Source organism: Danio rerio, chromosome 17 (assembly GCF_052040795.2).
Source record: "Danio rerio strain M-AB ecotype USA chromosome 17, GRCz13ab, whole genome shotgun sequence".
In the NCBI taxonomy this organism is placed as follows: domain Eukaryota; kingdom Metazoa; phylum Chordata; class Actinopteri; order Cypriniformes; family Danionidae; genus Danio; species Danio rerio.
Genome location: NC_141037.1, coordinates 30,282,618 through 30,307,447, shown reverse-complemented (window position 1 = coordinate 30,307,447; position 24,830 = coordinate 30,282,618). Strand labels below are relative to the sequence as shown.

The following is a 24,830-nucleotide window of genomic DNA, read 5'->3' as shown; positions in this document are numbered from 1 at the left end:
GCCCTTCCCCTTATCCCTACTCCTCATTTTGCTCGTTCCTGTGAAGGGGTTGGGTGTCCCAATTCTCTTTACCTTGAAGGCGTAGGGGTAAAAGGGAAGGGCTAGATACACACTGAGGAAGGCATTGTGCTGAAATTTGTGTGTCTTTAAATCACCCGAAGAATGAATAAAGAAAATAGAAAAACAGTATGAAGCAATTACTTGATGAGTGTGAATCATTACAATTTTGAATAAGAGCATTGACAAGATTGACGCACCAAAGAAGTTTCTTCAAAAACCACAAGCGCGCAGGGCAAACTTCAGCAACTCTGCGAAGGGCTAGATACATCTTCGAAACTAACTTTTCAGGACCACACTCGAAACCAAGAGGTAAGAAAATTACCCAGAATACGTCATCTCCCCAGAAGTCAGGAGATGCACAAATTAGTATTTTTTTGTCATTATTAAAACATTTTACAGTAAAAAAGCACATGTTTTTATAAATTCATAACCACGTTTGATTTTTGCCGTCATGTTTTTTTTTTTTAAGCTAAAATAAAACCTGCAAATTACGCCTTCTATAATCCATAATAATAACTCCTGTTTAGCAGTCCCACAACATTCTGTCACTCGATGACACTCGAATACCCTTTTAGAAAAGTCTAGTGGCTGGGAATGAGCTTTTTACAGTGTCTGGAATAATGTTAATGTTGTTTTTGTGTGTTTACATTGAAGAATATGGCCAGGATGTAAATGCACAGTACAGTTACGATCTTATTGCCACATGTTATCGTTATGATAACATGGTATATGCCTTCAGTGATTTCCTGAAGATAAATACCCACAAACAACGCAACTGGAATAACCACAGCAGTCGGGATTGTCAATCTCATATGAGGCAAGAGATCGCAATGACATGTGATGACGAATACAGGTGTTGTAGTGGTGTCCCATTTCTTAGGGATAAATTTTGAAGCCCTTCCCCTTCACAATCAATTTCAAGGGCCAAGGGGAAGGAAAAGGGGAAAGGGGAACAAAAATAGAACTGGGGTTAGGCCTAAATTAACTTATATCTATAATCTAAAATCCGGAAATTCTCTGAATTTTTGCTGTATATATTATTAGTAATAGTTGTAAATATTATCTATAAAATAAATTTTATTTATCATTAATAAAACTGGAAAAAGAAAAGAAAATGATATTAAATAGCTATAAAGTGCATGGGTTTGTCTAAGAACACCAAAAACACATGATTTCAGAAAGAATCGGTCAAAGAGGCTAGACAGCATGAACCATATCCACCATCAGTCAATCAGTCTGCCTGAGCCGTGTGTCGTCTGCAGGTTAGAAGCTGCTGGCTGTGCTGTAACAACCACTGATCAATACTACTGGAGCATTGCTCCTCTATTTATACACCCCGCACACACGCACACACTCATGCGCCTTCTCATGGATGTGTAAGAGAAGATGTGTATCTGTATTTGAAACGTCAAAGATTCAGATTCGCAAAAATGTAGATACAGGCCTCTATTGGATTTCTTATTTGGAACGTGCAACGAGCCTACCCAGAGCAATGTATTTTACTTTTCACAAAACATTTTTATTTCCAGTGAGTCTGGGCTGTCTAAACCTGACTTACATTTTTAGATCAAAGATTACAGGAAATGTGAATAGCCAAAAGGAATGTCCAGCCTAGCATATGTTCCTGTTATATTGATCTAGATGTCTAAGCATGTTGGGTGGTTCTGCTTGAAAAGTGTGAAACTGAAGCTCAGTTTTTTGATTATTTCATTTTTGATTTCACAAGGAAATGTGCTTCTTGAGAAATTTTAAGCTTCCCAAGTGCAGTTTAACAAAGATAACATTTCTTCAACCCTTTTTAAAACATAATAGTTTAATTAACTAATTTCTAATCATTTATTTTTGTACTTGCCATGATGACAGTATTAATGACAGTAAATCATATTTTACAAGATACACTGGAAAAACTGCAGTTTTTTTGCACATAATTTATTAATGTTGTCCCTACACAAATCCAAGTTATTATCACTAATTTGAACATTAAATAATTAAGTTTCCCCAAAAAATCTCCAGAATTGTTTTGTTTTAGATGATTTTAAAAATGTAGTTTAAACAATCACCAAAAACAGCTTTTTGAATGTATTAGTATGTAGCTTATAGTGCAATTTAAAGGCTTAACTAGGTCAATTATGTTAACAAGACAAGTTTGGTTAAGGCAAGTTATTATACTACAGTGGTTTGTTTTGTAGCCAACTGAAGAAAAAAATCATGATGAGAAGCAGAAAGAGAGGGAAAGAATCGGCAAAAGACCTCAAGCCAGGAATCGAACTTGGGACAACGTGAGCACCTCAATGCTTTGTGCCAACACACTAACCAGTAGGCTTTTGGCGCTGACAAATAAAAATATTTTTGCTTATTCCATAATAAAATGTGCCAAATAATTTAATCAGTTAAGTATGTTAAATTTAGTGGTTTCCTTTTCTTTACAAATTTCTTTTATTTTAATCATTTAATTATTCATTTAAGTATAATGAAAAAGCAATTTGTACTAATTTCCCCAATGCACATAACTTAAGCATGCTGCTTAAGAGGCCGATCACACCAAATGTGCTTTTGAATGGTTTACTAACCACCACGAGCGTGTTGTGCATTGCTTATGCGCCCTGTGCATCTTGCGATTTAACCACCTGCTGCGCCTCGTGATTTTGCTCTTGCGCTTGCAGTTAAAAAAGTCAACTATGCAGAAAAAACGGATTACGTCAGTCGCATCTTTTTCATTCTCCAGTCAAATGAAAGCAGAGGTGGGGTTCCTGTTAAGGCGACAGCAGTGTTTATGTTGTCAAGAGACTTTTAAAAATTGGATAAGAGACTAGTGGTCACTGTTTCGAGTTATCCAGAGCTGTATGACTTTAAAAATCTTAAATATCACAATATTAAATATCAAAATTATAACAATATCAGGGAAGATGCGGTGGTGCAGTATGTAGTGCTGTTGCCTCACAGCAAGAAGGCCACTGGTTCGAACCTCGGCTGGGTCAGTTGGAACTTCCGTGTGGAGTTTGCATGTTCTCCCTGCGTTCACGTGGGTTTCCTCCGGGTGCAAAGACATGCCCAAAGACATGCTCTACAGAATGAATACAATTTTTGGCTAAGCTAAAATTGTCCGTAGTGTACGTGTGTGCATAAAAGTGTTTGGATGTTTCCCAGTAATAGGTTGCAGCTGAAAGCACATCCGCTGCGTAAAGCATATGCTGGATTAGTTGCTGGTTCATTCCATTGTTGCGACCACAGAAGGGACAAAACCAAAAAAAATCATTTGTCAATTCAATCAAAGCCTATGTTTTAGACCCCAGTATGGACAAAATATCCTTTAAAAAAATTTATGTTCTTCAGATGAGAGTCATAGAAGATCTAACAACATAAGGGTTGGTAAATTATTTTTTCAGGTAAAATATCTCTTCTGGCTGCTTACAGAATACTGACACAGTCTAAAGGGAACACCTTTTTGTGCATTTTGGCCATTCATTGCATTTTGTGGCTTCAAACAAACATTTGAAAACATTTTGTCTTTTTTTTAAAATACACTTTCAAAATGATACTGTTGTCTCAATGTATACAATAAAAATAAAAAAGGAGTATAGTGTTTCCTTACAAAGGGATAATACTGTATAGTGGTGTAAAGTAACAAATTCATTCTTCGTTCATTTTCTTAAATGAACCACCAACTTATCCAGCACGTTTTACGCAGCGGATGCCCTTCCAGCCGCAACCCATCTCTGGGAAACATCCACACACACTCATTCACACTCATACACTACGGACAATTTTAAGCTTACCCAATTCACCTGTACCACATGTCTTTTGGCTGTGGGGAAAACTGGAGCACCCGGAGGAAACCCACGCGAACGCAGGGAGAACATGCAAACTCCACACAGAAACGCCAACTGACCCAGCCGAGGCTCAAACCAGCGACCTTCTTGCAGTGAGGCAACAGCACTACCAACTGTGCCACTGCCTCACTAACTAAAGTTACAAATTACAAATACTCAAAATACTTAAAAATGTGTACTTTTACTTTCCCTTGAGTACATTTTTAGTGCAGTATCTGTACTTTTACTCCACTACTTGCCTTCAACCTGCAGTGACTATTATTTCCTGCCTATGGGGGAATAGAAAAATCAGTCTTGTGACTGCAAGAGACTGTTTAGACTGCATGTCACTGATAGAAGATGAGGGATGTTGACTGTATCAAGACAAAAATATAGCCTTAAACAATAACGAAATGCACTACAGAATGTTTTGTTTACACACATGCATATATATTACATATAAACACATCAGCTTTTAACTGTGTAATACTCACTACTTTTTCGTACTTTTAAAAGGGCTACTTTTTACTCACACTTTAAGTAATATTTACAACAGATACCTTTACTCTACTTGTATTTAAGTACAAATTATGGTACTTTTACTTGAGTATGACTTTTCAGAACTCTTTCCACCACTGACTGTACAGCATTTTAGCCATTTTCATGGATCCGTTATCAACTGTTAACAAAACCTCAAAACACAAAGGAAAAGCTTGTCGGTTTTGTTACACTTTTGTTATGTAAACATATCATTGTTATACTGGAAATGGGCCAAAAAGGAGTAGGGCATTCATTAAAAAACAAAACCTTAATCACTGAGATGTGAAGATCACGTGCAGGTCTCAATTCAAAGATCGGCATTAAGTTCTCACTCACATACTGTACATTTACATGTGCTTAATCCTGTGGAGAATCATCTGGGTGAGCGACACTATAAGATGAGACTGCACACTGTATCTAATTACAGCTCTCTTTTAGGACTGCTAAGATTCTCATTGTCACCTTAATAGCTGTATGTTCACACTTTATTAGTGAGTATTTTACAGCTCTCTTCCTCAGTGCCGACATGCCCACTAACTAACCCTTGGCAAAGTGCACTCGGCTGGAGACAGCGCAAGTTCTGTTGGGCTTTGAGGTGCTACAGCAGATCATTAAAATAACATGACAGGCTTAGCGGGCGGTACACCTCTAAATTGACTTTATAATTTCGATATTTTGCCCATGATAAGGTGAACTGGACTCCCTCACACAGCATGAGGTGAAACAATTGCCAAACAATATGCGAACCGAGCTTTAGTGCGCATCAGAAATCACTGAACTGCTCCCAGTTGTTTCATGTGAGGTTAAAGCACAATTAAAGTCACATCTGGTTAAAGAGTGATATCGCTTATTGGAAGATATGTTTATTTCAGTTGTTTAAAAAAACTCTAACAGAGATTTTGAATAGGGCTGCACGATATTGAAAAGATTACACATTGCAGTATTTTTTATTCTGCGATATATATTGCAATTATATATTGCCATATTATTACAATTTCACTAGATGCGGTGAATAAATGTTTGTGAAGAATATATAGTTTTAGATTGATTGGGAAGATTCTTTAGGGGAGTGCATACAATATTATAAACAATCGTCAAGCGTAGGGAAACTTAATAAAGACAAATATGCAAATTAAATAAACATCATTTTATTGTTTTGCGAAGAGTCAAAATGTATTCAGGTATACAGTGATTGAATTATCAAATGAAAAATAAAACGGCATAGTCTTTGTTTTATAAACAATTCCATAAAATGGATCGTTATTTATTTTTCTAAGTTACAAACGGTACATTTTCTTCTGCCTGAATGTTTTTAAAAACCTCACACAGTCACAAGAAACACTTGCAAATTGATTAATTAAAATGCAGACTCAACATTGCTTATACTCGAGATGTGACTATTGTGAATGATCACATTGTGATATCGATGCTGAAAGAATATATTGTAAACCCTAATTATGAACATTCGTTACTGTCAAAATCTATATATTTAGTCACTTATAATAACTTTATTTGTTATTATTTTATTTTAAAAACACCGTAAAAACAATAATATTGTGAAATATTTTTACATTTTAGGAATGTTGTTGTTTTTTGTAACATTTTATTTTTTAATGCACAATTCTCGCTAATTACAAACTATTAACTATGATTTCCCTCACTAAACTCCTTATTTGCTACTTATGAATAGTTATTAAGGTAGTAGTTGGGTAGGATTGAGTGAAAAAATAAGACCATACAGAATATGAACTTTTAAATACTAGTAAACAGCCAATTTCTGTCAGCCAATATCACATACATTTTTTTGCTGACACAATAGCATTTATAAACAAAAATAAGTAATACACTGTTCTGCTTTTTCACAACCAAGAACTAATGACCATAAAAATAATATAATTCTTAAATAACACAGTAAATGTAAACAAATTGAATAAAATAAATAAATGATAATAATAAATAAATGATAAAAAAACTTTATTCCTCTTCTGCTTCAAGATTAATAGTCAATATCATGCAGCAAAGGTTTCCATGTTATGTAAAAAGATTTTAAAGACCCTCTTAATGAAAACCTATATTTCTATCTTTTAAGACACACAAAAAGTTATTTTATCCATCTGTCAAATAAAGGTGGAGATGTTTGTTTCCACTTAAGGAGAATAATAATTATAGTGCAACGAAAGAATAGTCAATAATGTCATCAAAGCAACAACGCTCTGTGTTGTTGAAGGCAAATTTGGCCCAAAAGGAAATCCTAAGTTTCCATTTAAGGAGAATAAGCCTCCTAGTCAATAATGTAGTGAGAGCAGCAACGCTCTGTGTTGTTGAAGGCAAATTTGGCCCAAAAGGAAATCCGAACAGTGCTGTTAGAGGGTTTGGAGTGGCTCATAAGTTAAAGTTTTTTTCAAAAGTATCAAATATTTTAGACCAGATTGTTGAAGTATACCTATTACAGTTTACTTCTATATGGATAACAGCCAATATCTTAACAATAGGGAGGTAATAAGCCACAAGTGTACATTGGTCCCTATACTACCTTGTTTTTATACATTTCATGTCATTTATTCTGATAGCAAAATGTCAAATTCTTTGGTCTTATGTCCTATAATTCATCAGAAACCATTCTAATAAACTGATTTAGTTCTCAAAAACTACATCATCATAGCTGAAAACAGTCATGCTACTTGATATTTTTCTTTTTTTTGTAGACGGTAAGAAAATCACACCAAGCTGTTTTATCGATGCATTTCATTCATTATAGTATCAAGATAGGCTCATAAGCAGGGCCAGACAAAATGTTTTTTGCTACAGTATTTCTGTGCAGAATTTTGTAAAAAATCTGCAGATTTATGCGGAATGATTTTGGGATTATTAACTAAAAACTTCATAAATTAAATTAAAAAATAATACATTTTTAACTGTTTACAATGCAAATCCAATTAGATCCACTTATTTGGTAAACAAAGCAAGTCTCTCGTTGTAAATATTACTTTACAAACTGTTTTGTAAGTAAATCAAACATTTTCATATTAGTCAATAATGTTACTGAAATTAATTTAAAAACTGAATAAATATAAATTTACAGACTTCAATGATTCAATGATGAGCTAAAAATCTTCTGAAATCTGCAGATTTTTACTCATGCAGATTCTGTGTGGGCCTACTCATAAGAAGTGTATTAAATGCAATATATACATATACATATACAAAGCAAAAACAACAAAACGAGCATCACATCGCTGACCAAAAGATGTCAAAGGGTATTTCACTTTTTACGTCGATATCTGTTAACACAAACAAAATGTGCTAAATGCTTTAATAAATCAGATACTTAAGGGTTCAACATGACTGACTTGCATATACCTTGTTGTAAGGGCTTTTTCATCAACTGGATGTACAGAGTAATAAAACACACACTACATGGCTGTGTTTGTGCTCTGCTCTCCTGAAGAGATAATTGTGTTTTCCAAACCCTGCTTGAACACCCATGAAAACGATGTAACCTCCCAGTAAACCACACTGACACTGAGACAAACACTACATATTTTTAGTCATTTCAATTACTGCAGTATGCACTGTTTACTTCATTACTGAAAGCAATTAACAAGTTTCTTTGTTAACTCTCCCTCTTATTTCCATATTGAAGAGCGTGAGCATTGTATCTCAATAATGCCATAAAACGAAAGGGCAAAGCTCCGCCTTACCCTAGGAACGTTTCATGTCATTGCTATATCATTATATACCACTACAATCTGATTGGCTGAAACACCAAAGGAGGATTTGTGACACTGTTGAAAAAAATGGAGATGAATGGGACGCTATGAAGCTTCAAAAACAGACATACGCGCACACGTACACATGCACGCTGTCATGTATCTCATGTTAATGAAAGCTCTTTGAATAATCTCCAGAACAGCTGCTCAACAATAGGCTGTGTGCAGCTCTCATCCCAGTGTGTGTGTGTGTGTGTGTGTGTGTGTGTGTGTGTGTGTGTGTGTGTGTGAGTGCGTGACCCCACCACACATGGCTCTCGTCATCATAATGGCACTCAGATAAGTACTTCACAGGCAATCATAATCAGTTGCCAAGCAACAAGAAAGACTCGCATAGAAGGACCAGTGCTGGGGAGATGACCATATAAGCTAATATCTATAATTCAGATATAACATCTTAGCTAATGTAAATGTATAATTGTGTTGAAAACTACATATTTCTGAGCCCATTTCAGTGTGAACAAAAAAATACACAATTTTTATACACATTTTCAAAGAGACTTATTAAACCTGGCTTCACTATCTTTTTACTCAAGTGGGTCTCAAGTCCAATACTGGGATATGGGTATGCCTTATCTGTTTAACCCTTGTGTGCCAACATAAAAGTTGCATGTAGATCCACATAAAAAGAACATACATTCATTTTCTTTCAGCTTAGTCCCTTTATTCATCAGAGGTCACCACAGTGGAATGAACCGCCAACTTATTCAGCATATGTTTTACACAGTGGATGCTCTTCCAGCTGCAATCCAATACTGAGAAACATCCATACACACTTATTCACACACATACACTACGGCCAATTTAGTTTATTCAATTCACTTATAGCCCATTTCTTTGGACTGTGGCTGAAACCAGAGCACCCAAATACAGAGAACATGCAAACTCCACACAAAAATGCCAACTGGATCAGTCAGGATTTGATCCAGTGACCTTCTTGCTGTGAGGTGACAGTGCTAACCACTGTGCCGCCATGCCACCATAAAAGAAGATATGTTAATGTTACACTTTGACTGAAATATTTCTTTACCAACACTACCATTAACGAATTCATTTAAACGTTTTTAACCCTTTAAATTGCAGTTTGTTTACATAATAAACAAAATCTTCCTTCTTTTTTAAATCATGTCAGTCTTAGATGGTCAGAGACAACAGTTAACAACCCAATTAACACTTGATCCCCCCTGAAGGACATCAAAATGAATGTATGAGAGAGTCAGACCTTTAATAATAAGAAATAGCTTTCTCTGATCTCTGATCTTAGATATTAATAATTAATATTATAAATGATAAATAATATAGGGGTGGCGCGGTGGCGCAGTGGAATGCGCAATCGCCTCACAGCAAGAAGGTAGCTAATTCGAGTCTCGGCTGGGTCAGTTGGCATTTCTGTGTGAAGTTTGCATGTTCTTCCCGTGTTTGCGTGGGTTTTCTCCGGGTGCTTCGGTTTCCCCCACAGTCCAAAGACATGCGTACAGGTGAAATGAATGAAGCTAAAATGTTCGTAGTGTGTGTAAGAGTGTATGGATGTTTCCCAGTGTTAGGTTGTGGCTGGAAGGATATCCGCTGCATAAAAAACATGCTGGATAAGTTGGCGGTTCATTCCCCTGTGGTGACCCCTAATTAATAAAGGGACTAAGCTGAAGAGAAAAATGAATGAATGAATGAATGAATGAATAAATAATATAAATAACATTTAACCCCCTATATTGGTTCATACCATTGTGAAAGCTTAATCGTGCCAATCAATGATAGGAAAAACATCATTCAACAGGCTGAAATCTTAAATGTTCACAAAACACATTTCTTGTAAAGTAGGTGTTTATATCAGCATGTAGCCTAAAAAAAGACAAATTAGACACATCATTTGTATAGCTTGACTTACAGTAACCTCTATAATAGCGACTAAATATCCAAAAATGCATACATTTTATTAATAAATTAGAAGTAATTAAAATACATTCATAAATTTGATTCACTGAAGCATGTATTACCAAACTATTACCGAAAAAGTTGACCCCCTGATCGTTAATTTATAATTCGCACACTGCTCATAAGCACAAAACTGGAGGAAAAAAACCTCTATTTGCTTGACTAGCTAAATCTGAAATAAGGGCCAAGATATAATACAAATTATCTATATTTTTAATAATTGCTATTTTGACCTGTTAACATCGAATGTTTCACTTTTAGCTTAAATGGCACTGTGATGAAATATTGTAATTTAATATTATTTTAAATAAACAAATATATTTAATTGAATTTATTTGTTCGGAAACTCCTATGTTTGGACAATTTTTTACCTGGAATAAAAAAGATTTATAATAGCGACTGAGGATTAAATACTAACAATTCATTAAAATGTTTGCATTGCAGTAAAAATGATCACAAAAATAAATTATGAAAAAGAATAAAAAGTCTAAGAGTTAACACACAGATCAACAGATTACAGCTTTTTAGCAGAGAGCTCCATGAACTGAACTGTGTGTGTCAGATAATCGAAACATACAAAATGACGGTTGAGTCTCCAGGACCCGAGTCGAGAACTGCCGTTTTATTTGCTTTAGACTCATGATGGATGCATTAGGCTGACATGAAATCACTCATCAAACACAAGTAGCTGTTCCGCACAGCCATCATCAGCTATGCTCATCTGCCAGCCGCTATCTATGCTATGGACTGAGCAATGGATCGGTTAGCACTTAGCATGAAGAGTGCGGCAGCCCCGCTGATTAATAAGAACACTTTGAGGAGCGGTAATGCAAAAAGGTGCAAACTTCAAACAAAGGCGCTATCACTTTAATTAAGCCTGATAATCCAGAGCACTAATGGATTCACAGTCTATTAGGCAGCCCCTTGATAGCACTAAGGACTTTTGTCAATGTGAGAAAGAACAGGAGATGGTAAAGAGAGTTTTCATTTCTTCCACCGACTGAGATCAGGTCATAATGTTGCTGCTTTTTGTTGTTGCTAGTTTTGTGGTGGTGTGTTTTTTCATATGTTAAACATAAGAAGTGTTTTTTTTAAGTATCAGTGTATCACTTTTAAAAATATCATCAGCTTCTTGAATCAAAAGAAAAACTTAAAACACTGACTAAAGGCCAGCTCACATTGTGCGATGTTTACTAATTCTAAACGATTGTAGCTTGTCAAACCTGTCAGACAAGCAACAAAACTCATTCGGCATTTAAAATCATCCATTCATGACACATTTACTATAACACACATTCTGAAATCCTACCTCATAATAGGGATGTCCAAATCTGATCATAAGATCAGAAATCGGGCCTGATCATGCGGTTTCAGACTCAATCTGAGTCGGATGTTACCTCTTGATCAGGACTCGAATATATATTCTCATTGTTTTTTAACACACCAATAGTTATGCAGTGGTACAGATTTAGACCTCTTTCTTGACTGACACATAGAAACAGCGACGCGTGTGGTATGACATCACTTTGTTGCTGAGACACTATTGGTTAAATGCCGGCAAAGTAGAGCACGGAAGCAGTTTGAAGCAGAAAGCGCGAGCATGTCTGCGGTTTGGAGGTATTATAAAATTGATGACGACAACATTGTCAAAACAAACTGTGAGATATGTAAACTTGGGATTGCCTGCAAGGTATTTTAAGTTGAGGTGCTATTTGTTTTTATATTAGATTTACTGATGCACTAAATTCCAAAAGTGAAGAATTGATGTCATTTATTACTTGATTGTGCAAGCTACCTCACAGAAGTGCTCTGTGTTCATTAACAGAGTTGTTCAATTAAGAAATGAGGTGAATTAAATAAAAAATAAAAAACACCCTGGATCTTTTTTTTTTTTTTTTTGCTCTTCCTTATTCTTTTTTTTTTACGTACTATAAAAGTATTGGATTGGGTTTCGGTATCGGTGGATACTTCAGCAAACGACTATGACTCGAGGACAAAAAAAGCTGATCAGGACAACAATACATCATGGCTAACATAAACTATCTATAGTGGTAAGTTTGCTCACAATGTGCCTTAAATAAAAATAATACCACAAAAAATGTTTTGACATTTCCCTGTGGTGGTTTCAAGTACTTGCGATGATTTTGCATCATCAGATTCGACACTTCTATTGCTTCTTGGTTTGACGCTTATCATAGCACAATGCAGGAAAGTGTCTTAAACCTTCAGTAACTGCCAGAACTTCATCCGACACAACAGTGGATTGCGTTGGCCGAGGATCAGTTGTCTGTAAATACAGTATGTCAAACCAACGATCCAAAACCACAGATTTTAGACCTAAGGTGTGTCCCAAATGGCACACTTATGCACTTTTCTACGCCATTTTGTAGTATAAATAGTGTAAGTAGCGCATTCACACTGAAAACTCTAGAAATAAGTGCACTTGAAATACCCGGATAATGCATTAATTCAACCGGCAAAATAAAGTGTGGAATGTTGGACACTTCACCCACTCAACAGCCACTGTATTGCTCAGGTAGTGAAAGGGGCAGAGCTTTCGGGTGCACATGTTGCACATTACATTATTTGTTTTGGATTGTGAAAGCAAAATTCTCCTACGAAAGTGTTTATAACGCCTCCCGATGGTGAATGCATTTATACTCATGGCAGGTATTATTTGGTACTTTGGTCATTTATTTCACTAATCCGGCAACCGTCAAACGTCATCTAGGAAACTCTTTACATTTTCGCTTAGTAAAAAACCCTTTAGTGTTAAATTTGGGATGACACTACATCTGTATACTATGCTGTTGATAAATAAATGTATAAGTACATAGTGGTTAAAAACATAGTGTAAAATGTGCCATTTGGGACGCAGCTATGGATTATAGGAACAGCACAAAGAAACACTATAGTTGATAGAAGATAACTCTTCTTGTTCATGAACAATAAAAACAGCCAATCAGATTCAAAGAGACTGAGTGTTAAGGTGGACAACAAAACTGTAGCAATCAGTTACACTAAACAGATTGATTTTGTCTACTGTTGTGGATGCATCATTCATTCATTCATTCATTTTCTTTTCGGCTTAGTCCCTTTATTCATCAGGGGTCACCACACGGGATTGAACCACCAACTTATCCAGCATATGTTTTACACAGCGGATGCTCTTCCAGCTGCAAGCCACCACTGGGAAACACCCATACACTCCCATTCACACATATACACTACGGACAATTTAGCTTACCCAATTCACCTATACCGCATGTCTTTGGACTTATGGGGGAAAACGGAGCACCCTGAGGAAACCCATGCAAACACAGGGAGAGCATGCAAACTCCGAACAGAAATGCCAACTGACCCAGCCGAAGCTTGAACCAGCGACCTTCTTGCCCAGATGCATCATTATGATTATCTTTAAAGGTATGGCTATTGGTGTGAACAGTCCTTATATGATGCCTTTCAAATTTCCTATATTCTAGTAGTAATCATGTGGTTGATTCCGCTGTGGCGACCCCTGATGAATAAAGGAACTAAGCCGAAGGAAAATGAATGAATGAATGAATCGTAATTAGCTGTCGAACCAGTCAACCACTTTTATTTTTTGGAAATCTTACAAAATTCTAAATGTGTTTAAGATATTTAATTATAAAAGAAATGCAGCATCTTATTAGCTTGAACAGTATGAACATTTATCCTGCTACCTGTTTATAACAAGACAATATCAAAGTCTTAAACTACCAATCTGTTTCGATACATATAAATCTCAGCACTACCAAACTTTTAACCACCACATTCACTTGTTAGAGAGCTTTTCACACTGTATTACGGCATTCTATTAAAGTCTTTTAACTGGTTCATGGTCAAGCAGTTTTTCCTCCACCTTTCATGACTTGTTGAGATCTGACTGATGGTGGTCCTTGATCCTCACAGCTCAAGATACATTTGTTGTCCTCCGCTGTACTTAAAGCGCTCTCTGGCTAAGACCTTAATTTGTGTCCTAACAAAGCAGCAAAGCAAAGAGGACAAATGAAGTTGCGACTAGCTAAAGTTGATTTCCAAGGTCAACTTAAGAGTAGAACATCTTGTCCTTGAAGAGACAGTTCACCTACTTCAAGTTTCAATTATTATTACTGTTCCTTGCATTCCTTCAAAGATATTTTACCTTTTTATATGGAACACTAAAAGTGATTTTTGAAAAATACCCTGCTGCCCCATTCAAAGTGAGGGAGGACAAAAAATTGCCAAAAAGTATCTTAGAAATATTACAAAGTGGTCCATTTAGCTAATGTGGTATATTCAAAGAGTGAAATCGTATGAATAATTTAGCTTGAAGAACAGACCTGAATTTGTCAATACTTACTGACAAGCTTGACAACTCTAGTGAATACTAGGAGTTCTCAGAGAAATGCTACTGAAGAGCCATTTTGAGTTCCATGAACAACTTTCATTGAACAGTTTTAAAATTACAATTTTTTAGAAACTTTCATAATCTGCAGAAACATTTTTCATTCCATTTCATTTTTATGAAACCAGTGTAAAAAGAAATATAATGATGATTTAGTGAATAAATTGATCATGTTCACAAAACCATATGAGTATGTTTACAGTTGAAGTAAGAATTATTAGCCCTCCTGAATTATTAGCCCCTTGTATATTTTTCCTCAATTTCTGTTTAACAGAGAGATTTTTAGCACATTCCTAAACATAATAGTTTTAATAACTAATTTCATTGCCATGATGACAGTACATAATATTTTATTAGATATTTTTCAAGACTCTAGTATTCAGCTTAATGTGCAATTTAAGGGGTGAATTAGGGTAACTAGGTAGGTTAGGGTAATTAGGAAAATCATTATATACAGAAATTTGTTCTGTAGACTGTCGAAAATAAATATTGCTAATAATATTGACCTTTAGGGGCGAAGCAGTGGTGCAGTAAGTAGTGCTGTCGCCTCACAGCAAGAAGGTCACTGGTTCGAGCCTCGGCTCAGTTGGCGTTTCTGTGTGAAGTTTGCATGTTCTCCCTGCGTTCGCGTGGGTTTCCTCTGGGTGCTCCGGTTTCCCCCACGGTCCAAAAACATGCTGTACAGGTGAATTGGGTAGGCTAAATTGTCTGTAGTGTGTGAGTGAATGTGTGTGTGGATGTTTCCCAGAGATGGATTGAGGCTGGAAGGGCATCTGCTGCGAAAAACTTGCTGGATAAGTTGGTGGTTCATTCGTCTGTGGCGACCCCAGATTAATAAAGTGACTAAACCGACAAAAAAATGAATGAATGAATATTGACCTTTAGACTTTTTTTATTTCATTTCATTAAAATTTTATTTTAGCCAAAATAAAACCAATAAGACTTTCTTCAGAAAAAAAATATTATAGAACATACTGTGAAAACAATTTTTGCTATGCTAAACATAATTTGGGAAATATTTGAAAAAGAATAAATATTTACAGGAGGGCTAATAATTTTGACTTTAACTGTACTTGTGCTAAATGTGGAAATGTTTGCCCATTTGTGGACCTTAACTTGAGTTTTACTGGAGAGCACAAGAACTGTCTTAATGGTAACTTTAAATATAGGGAAGGAGGACATATTCAAAAATGTTTCTTGACATTAAAAATACTGGATAATAATATTGGACATCGTAGATGCAATCATAGAAACTTCAAATACAAGGCAGTTCCCACTGACATTTTGATACTTTACTTGCATTGCCAGGCTATTGTTTAGCATAATGTAAACTGATAAATTGTATTTCAATTGATTAGCATTTCATTTGATTTTTGGTAGTTATTAACATACAGGTTGGCATGTAAACATGCTCACATATCCAATTCAGTTCTAAACTGGTCAAAGTTTTCTTTAACATCAGTAATCAAATTATTTGCCTTAATCTAAATAAGACAATAATATGTTTAAGGTGTTTAATATCCGCGGTTCAATATGCGCTTGTGAATTGCGGTTTTCTCGGTTTTGCAATTAAATAATTTATGTGCGTTTTATATTTTCCCAAATGTGTGTCTTTAAGTCTATTAACTGAGATGAGAAAACTCCTCCCCGCGAGTAAATATCCAATTACTATGCTCTAAAGCAGGGGTGGCCAACCCTGTTCCTGGAGAGCCACCTTCCTGCAGATTTCAGTTGCACCCCATATCAAACATACCTGCCTGTTCAGGTGTGTTTGATATGGGTAGCAACTGAAATCTGCAGGAATGTAGATCTCCAGGAACAGGGTTGGCCACCCCTACTGTAAAGTTAGGGGGCGCTTAACCATCATTCCACACTGGAATGTGAGGACATTTTGGTTTTGCCGGCAAGTATAATGTCAATAAAATAAAAAATGGTAACAAAAAATAACTGTGTGCAAGCATTGTTTTACACTTAAAACCATGACTGCACATCTGCAGCGCCATCACCCAGCAATATCACTGAAGGCAGGATAGCAGAGAAGGTAATAAAGTCCTCCAAATAGCAACAGTCCCTCGCTAAATCCTTCCAGCAAACATACCCAACTGGTTCTGAGAGACACATAAAAATAACAAAGGCAGTGCGGGTGTTTATTGCTAAAGATTTGCAGCCGTTTTGGGTGATTGGAGATGCGGACTTTTGTCATCTTATAAAAGCACTCGACCCATGTTACAGACTACAGTCTCACATTTTTTTCAGCACCAAGATAATTAAGATGATTTTTTTATGTTTACTTAAGTACAAATATGTTTATTTGAAATGGCCAATTTATCTTTATTAACTTCACATGTTTACTTTCAAAATGTAGGAATGTAAGTGTTCCCCAGTTTGTACATGGGCTACCAGCAGCTGTGAGATTTCAGTGTTAATTTTTTTTATACAATACACTGGGAACTAGAGTACTTTTCTTGCCTTTTAAGTAAAACAAAATGAGTATTGCAAAATAATCGTTTTTATTTTTTTCCCTAACCTTAACCTTTAACTTAAAAAAAAAAAAATTAATAAAAAAAAAAACACGTGTCAAGCCATGAGAACCGAACAGAACCGAAAACCGTGTTAAAAAAACCGAGGTATGTATTAAACCATGGGCTAACTTGCATCCCTAGTGTTTACATTAGTTGCTTTTTGAATGTTTCTTTCATGATCCCCTTTTTACATGTTATAGCACATAATTCTAACATCATTGCATCACAGCACGATCCACATTTCCTCCAGAGTTTCATGTAATTTCGGGTGTTTCATTTTTAATTTTTCGACTTTAACTGCAGTTTGGCCATTATTTATTAATTCAAAAACATTTTATGCATGTCCCCCTTGGCAAACTGAGGCATTGGATGCGCGTATTAAATAAGGACTGGTGGAAGAGAGTTGTTTTAATGGAATTTGATACTGGGGATTTCATGATGCGGGTGTCTGTGGTCCTTTACTGACTCGTTGCAGAGAATAGTGTCAAACAGCCGTGTGTTTATGGAATACCCTGTCACAAAATGCAGTGAAAATCCTACACGACGGTAATAGTTTGATTGCGGTGTGTACATGTCTTTACTGCACTTCAATGATGAGACTAAAATAGGCATGCTCCACATGTCCTTATCTGATTTCTGTTTAGTTGGATTAAGACGTTATTTGGACTAAGGTTATCAGAAATCACTGTTTACATGGTAGACTCTTAATAAGAGTAATGTCTTAATCATATTTAAATCAGATTATTGGTGTCCATGTGAACGTATTGACTCAATGACTCCAAGTCATCTAAAGCTATCATAACACATCGACTATAGCATGCATGTTACATGGATTACTTTAATATGTTCATGACATTTTATAGAGCTTTTGCATCAGTTTTGAAGTTTAAAAGCACCAATCCCCATTCATTGTAATTACACTGAATAGACCATTGAGAACATTATTAAAATGCCTCCTTTTGTGTTCCACAGAAAAGAGAAAATAGTGCAGGTTTGAAACAACATGATGTTTGTGTGAATGATTGTCACTGTTGCTTTAAAGATGAATCCGTATTTGTTATACAACGGGGAATGTAACATATGAACCAACTGAACAGTTCTATTGTTGGGATTATATTCATCTGTTGTCACACATGTTGTCACACATCAGACTTGCCCTGTATGTAACAATAAGAGAAAGAAGTGAAGTGTGATTCACAAAGTGACATGTTGTCTGAATTGTGCTTGCGTTTGAACTACATGTTCTTCTCTATATAAACATCTGTAAAAGAGCACAGTACTACTCCTCATAGACAAAACTAAACACCCCCCCCCCCCCCCCAATCCAACTAGCACATCCTAGTGCATGCTCCCAAACAATATATGCACGCCATTGTTGGAGACTGTCTGCACAACAATGTCACCTTCACCTCGTACACACTTATTCGACATCTCACATCGAACTATTTAACGTGTTAAATGCTCAGAGTGCTTATCCTCAAGAGAGCCTCCCAATCCGAAAACGTGTATACAAGGCGTTGAAGGAGCTCAGGTTGCAGGTCGCATTTTTTCAAGTCAAATACATTTAAACAAGAACTTCTGTTTTCCAAAACTCATACTGGCAATGACAGGTCTAAAATAAAAGGTGTTTCTTGTTAAGCGTCACATGATGCTTGTTGTTGTTATGCTTATCAAAATACGGCTCTGTGTTTTAACACCTGCATGTCTTAAAACACAACAGACTGCAACCTCTGCACTTGTGTCACCGAATAAACTAGGGAGCCACAAGGGAGGGAAGGAAATTTGGGAAGAAAACAACGTTTGATAATGGTGGGAAATTATGTTGTTGTCAACACCTCGCGTCTTGTCACAAACTTTGCAAGATGCGCACAATAAGTAATATTTTTGGAGCTAGTAACATTCTGAGGATGTGTCAGAAACAGGTGCTTACGAAACAGAAAACACATTTTGCAAAAAAAAGATATTAATAACTTTACAGATGCCATCTTCTGTGCATTTAAAAGGGGTGGTGACAATTTGGCTTCTGTGTTGTCACTGTTATGCCATTTCTGAGAACGCGAATCTACAGAGAAGGCTTGTACTTTATCATTACTCTTAAGTGCTTGTGAGTTCACATGTTTTCAGCTTTGACTTTCACCTTCATGTTATTCCAAATGCTTTAAAGGAAAAAACAACTATACGCCATATTCATTTTTTATCAGAATGCTTATTTAACACAACTACACCCAACGCTTTCAATGTTCATACTTAAATAGGTTAAAGGCAGGGGATATGGCTGGGCGTTGGCATGGGCGTGTTCAAGGTATACCGCGGTTTTCGAAAAGTAAAGGTTTTAAAACCGTCAAAATTTTCTGCTATACCATTCCTAAGGTATTAATAAGATTTTAAAAAATGTTTTAGTTTTTTAGGACAGCAGTATCTCAGCAGAAAAGATCCCAAAAGATGAAGACAGCAGAAGTCAATAATTCATTTAGCCTGATATGTTTACTGTTCCAAAATATTTTAAATGTTTCCCAAATTAAAATATATTGTGTACAAAGGGGAAAAAGTTTTTTTTTTTTACCCAGACATTTAAAATATAAATAGTTTTAGAGCAGTAATTACAATATTGTGATACTGTAAAACCGTGATATTATATCCAAGGTTATCATACCGTCAGAATCTTATACCTGCCCATGCCTAGCTAGGCGATTTGGCCTAAAATCTAAATCTCAAATTTAACTCAATTACAATAATGAATGATTATTTTATTTATTTATTTTTTGCCCTTATAGTTCACTGACAAGTTATGTACTGTAAATATGCTCACATATTATATTAAAATGAAGGGTGCATACTTGATTTTAAAATAGTTGAAAGAAACGCACACTATCTACTATCTCTGATTGTTTATTGAACATCAACATTGAACAACTGAAATCTAAACACACATTGCCTAAAAAGAACAGTCAAAAAAAAGAGCTAGGAAAAGTAATGTAAAAAATTGACCTGGAAAGATTAGAACGATTATAGGTTCTGAATGTGGATTTCGATTGCTTTTCGATTAATCACCCAGTCCTGGCAGAGGACCAATTTTGAAGATAGGTAAAACTATATTTACCTATGCTCCCTTCTCTTATATTTCAAGTCTTCTATAGTTACTTTTGTGAGGAAAAACAAATATAAGCCACTTTTTAATGAACAGGGGTGTGTTTCCCAAACCACGACATAACTTGCAGCTGAACTATTATAGTAAGATGCATAGTAAAGTCTGCTTTTACAACGACACATTCAAACCACTGCAGAAATGTTCTAAACAACAGGCCCATGTCATATACAGTACAGATACATTTCTTAGTAAATAACCTATTATAAATTAAAAGCATTAACGTTTGCTATATATTTTTGTTTCCACAAGCTTCAGAGACCAAACCTAAGTTCTGTTTTTAAATAATAGGTCACCTATAGCTTTCATCATGAGCCTCGGCTGCGTTCAAAGTGGCATCAATGTTTTCAAAGTGCATTAAAAAGGGAACGCAATTGTCAATGTAAAGATTGCTAAAACTGAACTGCAAAAATATTTGAAACTAAACTGCACCTAAGAGAGATGACATTAATGCTTTTTTTTTAATGATTCCAACTTTGAATGATGGAACGTTCGAAAGGAATAGGGCATGGGGGGGATAACTTGGAATAGAACACATCCAGGAACTATGCTTATAACATCAGCTCTAGAGGTGTAATTACAAGCATACAAGTCTGCGATGCAGTTTGCGATTGTTCGTCGGAATGATGGATTTGGGAAACGCTTTATTTCAAGTAGAAACTTATATACACTATATTTCTAGTAGTAATATAGAAACCATATTTTCACAGCATTTATTCTACAAGCTCCATTTCAAGTTAACATTCTGTTAGATCACCTATTATACCACTCAGCAGAAATCAATTGCTTTTTGGTGGATAGTTCCAGCAGAATTGAAAATCTTTTATTAATTCTCATCCTTAGACTATCCAAGATGTGAATTTGGTTATTGATAAATTTCAAGCCAATCAGCACTTCAAGAGTGAAAAGATATACAGCAAATCTACACAACTCCATAGCTTCTGTTTAAAAAACTGAGCATAATTACTTTCAATCCACAGCCATTGTAAATGGTCCTGAGCGTGAACTGTGTAAACAGTCAGTCAGTATGGGTAATGTTTTGCCTATATATGTAGCTTTACCCATTGACTTGCATGTTATGAATCAAAGAAGACTATTCCAGTTAAAAATCATCAATAATGTTAAATTGAGGGTGAATGTCACCTTTGACATTATTTTTGGGTGATCTTTTCAATGCCAATTTCATAACTGATATTTATGAACTTCTAGTGTAAATTTGACATTGCTTTATTAGAAAAGCAGAAAAGCACTTAGCAGCAGTTATTATGCTTTAGCTTGGTATATTCAATCAATTTAATCTGTTTGATTAAACAGTTCTTACATTATTCTGTTTAATTAATAACCAAAATTTTGGTTCAATGCCACATTATACTGGTGAGGCAAAAAAAAAAGTCCTTACTTGCCCTGATATACACTGTAACATACACATCTACTATAATGAGATTTTCCAAATATCATGGAAGCAACAACTTGAGGACAAAATCCACTAAATATTTTGAAAGGTTTCAGCACAAGAGACAGGCCTGCAGTGCAGTGATGCTGTGTTTCAGTAGGCTACAAGCCCCTCACTGGCTCAATAAGTAGGCTACAAAACGTCATCACTGTCAATGGAAAATACAATGCAGAACACTTAATGACGCTACACATTCAGTGTGTTTCAGCTGATTCAGGTTATGAAGTAAATAATGTTCTATCAGTAATTAAAAACAAATTCAATGCAATTTTCTGTCTTTTGAAAGTTTACAGCTCAGTTGTGAACCTGTAGCAGAATCCTAAATTATACATTACTAAATATAATAGGCTCATAAATTTATAGACATAAACGGATGATATAGCCTATGAAAAGCAATATTTTAATAAAGCATTCAAGTTCGTCGTAACTTAACGTCATGTAAGGTTGGAACGAAATTCCAAATTCCCATAAATGCTTAAGTAACAAGTGGGCTAAAAGTTGGGCTATTTCCAAACTCTGGACCGCCACTTCTTGTTCAGGGTGATGAAATCTGTGGCATTTTTACGTGAACGACAATGAATGAAACATGAGGATTATGGAAAGTGTTACCTTCTGGTCCACGATGGAGCATGCCATCTCTCGGACTTGCGCCAGGCTGAACTCGCCGGAGTCCAGCAGGACGGGTTCCCGGCTCAACCCGATCTGGATTTGGAAAGAAATGCCTTGCGACCCCGGGAGGGGGCTCGGCGGTCGGATTACCGGAGGTACGCTCATATGAATCCCCTGTTGTCAACACAATTACGCCTGGTGGACAGCGATCGGATCGGGCTGTTTCACACACGAGTTCACACACCGGTTGCGCAAAACTGAGGCAAACTTCAGATCCCTAAAGACGTTCAGAGGGTAAACGAGCGAAAAACGTGAATTTGAGGAAAAAGCGATAGCACGGAAATGCAAAGAGTTATTTGGACATTGAGAGGCGAGGATGATGATGATGATGGAGATATAGACGTCAGATATGTTTAATGTTGGGCTCTGATCAGACACCGCCTCCTGGCTCCTTCATCATCACAGCTCAGATGATGCTGCAATGGCGATCGGGGATGTGAATTTGAAAGTTTATGTGCTGTGGATTCATTCTTCTCTCTTTGAAATATAGATAAAATTGGTGTTTTTCCCGTTTACCGGACTTATGAAGTGGAATCGGTAGCCTGACAATAATTGCCATGGTAACCGTAGCTTCCGCCAAAATACTTCCGCAAAACCATATGGGGCATCATTCTTCACACAGCAGTGTAAGATTTTAGAATAATCGTTTTTGTTTTATGTAACAGGTGTGGCTAATGTCATGTTACGAGTTGTGATTTAAACCTGAATCTCTTGTAATATCTATCTATCTATCTATCTATCTATCTATCTATCTATCTATCTATCTATCTATCTATCTATCTATCTATCTATCTATCTATCTATCTAAACCCAAACACGGGGAAACTAAAACACGCAAACACAGGCAGAACATGCAAACTCCACACAAAATTGCCAAGGAGTTGAACCAGCGACCTTCTTGCTGTGAGGTGACAGTGCTAACCATTGAGCCCCTGTGCCGCAACATTTATATATTTAATTACGCGTAATGTTGAGTTAAAACATAATCACTTTTTATAGGGATGCTAGAATGCAGTCAGTTTAGCAGTCAGAGGTTGCATAATGTTTTGCATCCTGGAAAGTGTTAAGCTTCTTAAATGTACTGTTAGTGGCATCGCATGGATCATAGATGGTGTCATCATGTGGCATCTGTGTATACATGAGCTATCTATGTCCAGAATGCTCTGTAATCCACAGAGCAACAGGCTAAACTTCTCAGAATGCCTTAACAACACCATAGCAACCATAAATTACTCATGAAATCATCTCCAGGCTTTTCTGAAACCAAAGCCAGAATAGTTGAGTTGCACAGCATGGGTTAAATATTTATATTAAATTATAAACGAAACGAAATAACTAAATAACTGAATAAATATAGCTTTGGATTTTTTTATTTACCCCAATAGAAAGAAAACAACAATGATTCATCAAATTTGCTCTTTATCCAGTAAAACATTCATGCAGCAGTCAACTTCTGTAATAATAATTTAAAAAACTGTATATTAATGCCAGGTAATAAAATGCAAAGTGCAATGTTTTAAATGTAGATTACATTTCAAACAACAGATTATGATGATTACTAGTTATGGTGTTGGTAACTGTGAAAATGCAATATTTCACTTTGTTAAAATGTCCATTCTATAAAATATTGAATAGATTGTGTTTACCTTATTCTGCCATGGAAGTAAACTCTTTTCTGTGATCCTTTGTTTATTAAATCTTTTATTTTCGTAACACTTTATTTTAAAAAACCTCATTGCAATTTGTAACAAATTAGTAGCTTAAAGGGTCACAAAACACCAAAACACATTTTTTGAGCTGTTGACAGTCATATATGTGTACCACACTGCTAAAAACACTATTAGAACACCTATATTTCACTAAAAAGTGTAAATTGGTTGTTTTTGCGTTATTTCAAGCAAATTCGTACTTCTAGTTTGAAACGAATTTTTGAAGCTGCGTCACGGTCATGACATAATAGCGTTGTATTCCAGCGTGCAGACTGGGCGTCTGTGCCAGAGTGAGTCTTATTACGTCTTACAGTGTGATGCATTAATGCATGAGTAAAGCTTGGTTCAAACCAATCAGCGTGCCCTATTGTGCAACTTCATTAATATTCATTACTGTCACAGTGTTTAGACGACAAAGACGCCACGTTGTGTTGGCAAAACAAGCGTGAAGTGTTGCTTTTATAGTTTGCTGCAGTTAAGTTTTGTTTTCATTTTCTCTCTGTGAGAGCGCAGCTGGCGTCACGTGTGGATTAACAGTGTACGCGACGCTCGACAACAATAACTTATGTGTCTAAGGAGGGTTATTGTTTACCTGAGAGCTGTTCTCATCTGCAAACGCTGAGATCCAGATTGGCTTGTAGTCTCCTCTTAATAAAGACACGGCTCTAGTTGCTGTGGATTGTCCTGTCTCTACAGATTTGGTAAGTGAGCGACCAGTGCTCTTTGTTTATTCAGTTCGTATTTTATTCGTATCGAAAAAACTATTGCATCGAGTGTAAACAAGTTAGCACTACAACCAAACTATAACCTTGT

At 36.0% G+C, this 24,830-nt stretch overlaps 1 protein-coding gene and 2 long non-coding RNA genes across 9 annotated transcripts in view; 1 reads left to right on the top strand and 2 right to left on the bottom strand.

Moving 5' to 3' along the window:
• si:dkey-28g23.3 overlaps window positions 1–24,830 on the top strand; it is a 198,238-nt gene that overhangs the window by 119,037 nt on the left and 54,371 nt on the right. The gene's annotated exons all lie outside the window — the stretch shown is intronic.
• Window positions 1–24,830, bottom strand: part of prkd1 (protein kinase D1) — a 124,186-nt gene that overhangs the window by 64,147 nt on the left and 35,209 nt on the right. For 2 of the 4 annotated variants that reach the window (XM_087290667.1, XM_087290668.1), the window contains exon 1: window positions 22,249–22,594. The exons of the other annotated variants lie outside the window; for them this stretch is intronic. In XM_087290667.1, coding sequence (XP_087146793.1) covers window positions 22,249–22,413 — 165 coding nt within the window. In that variant the 5' untranslated portion in view covers window positions 22,414–22,594. Of the gene's footprint in view, window positions 1–22,248; window positions 22,595–24,830 lie in introns of those variants that run through there. 4 annotated transcript variants of the gene reach the window in all.
• Window positions 12,035–18,525, bottom strand: LOC147839957 (uncharacterized). Its single transcript, XR_015513467.1, has 3 exons — window positions 16,358–18,525; window positions 13,707–16,194; window positions 12,035–13,206 (listed from the first exon to the last, which is right to left on the bottom strand). It is a non-coding gene; the product is annotated as an uncharacterized LOC147839957 (long non-coding RNA).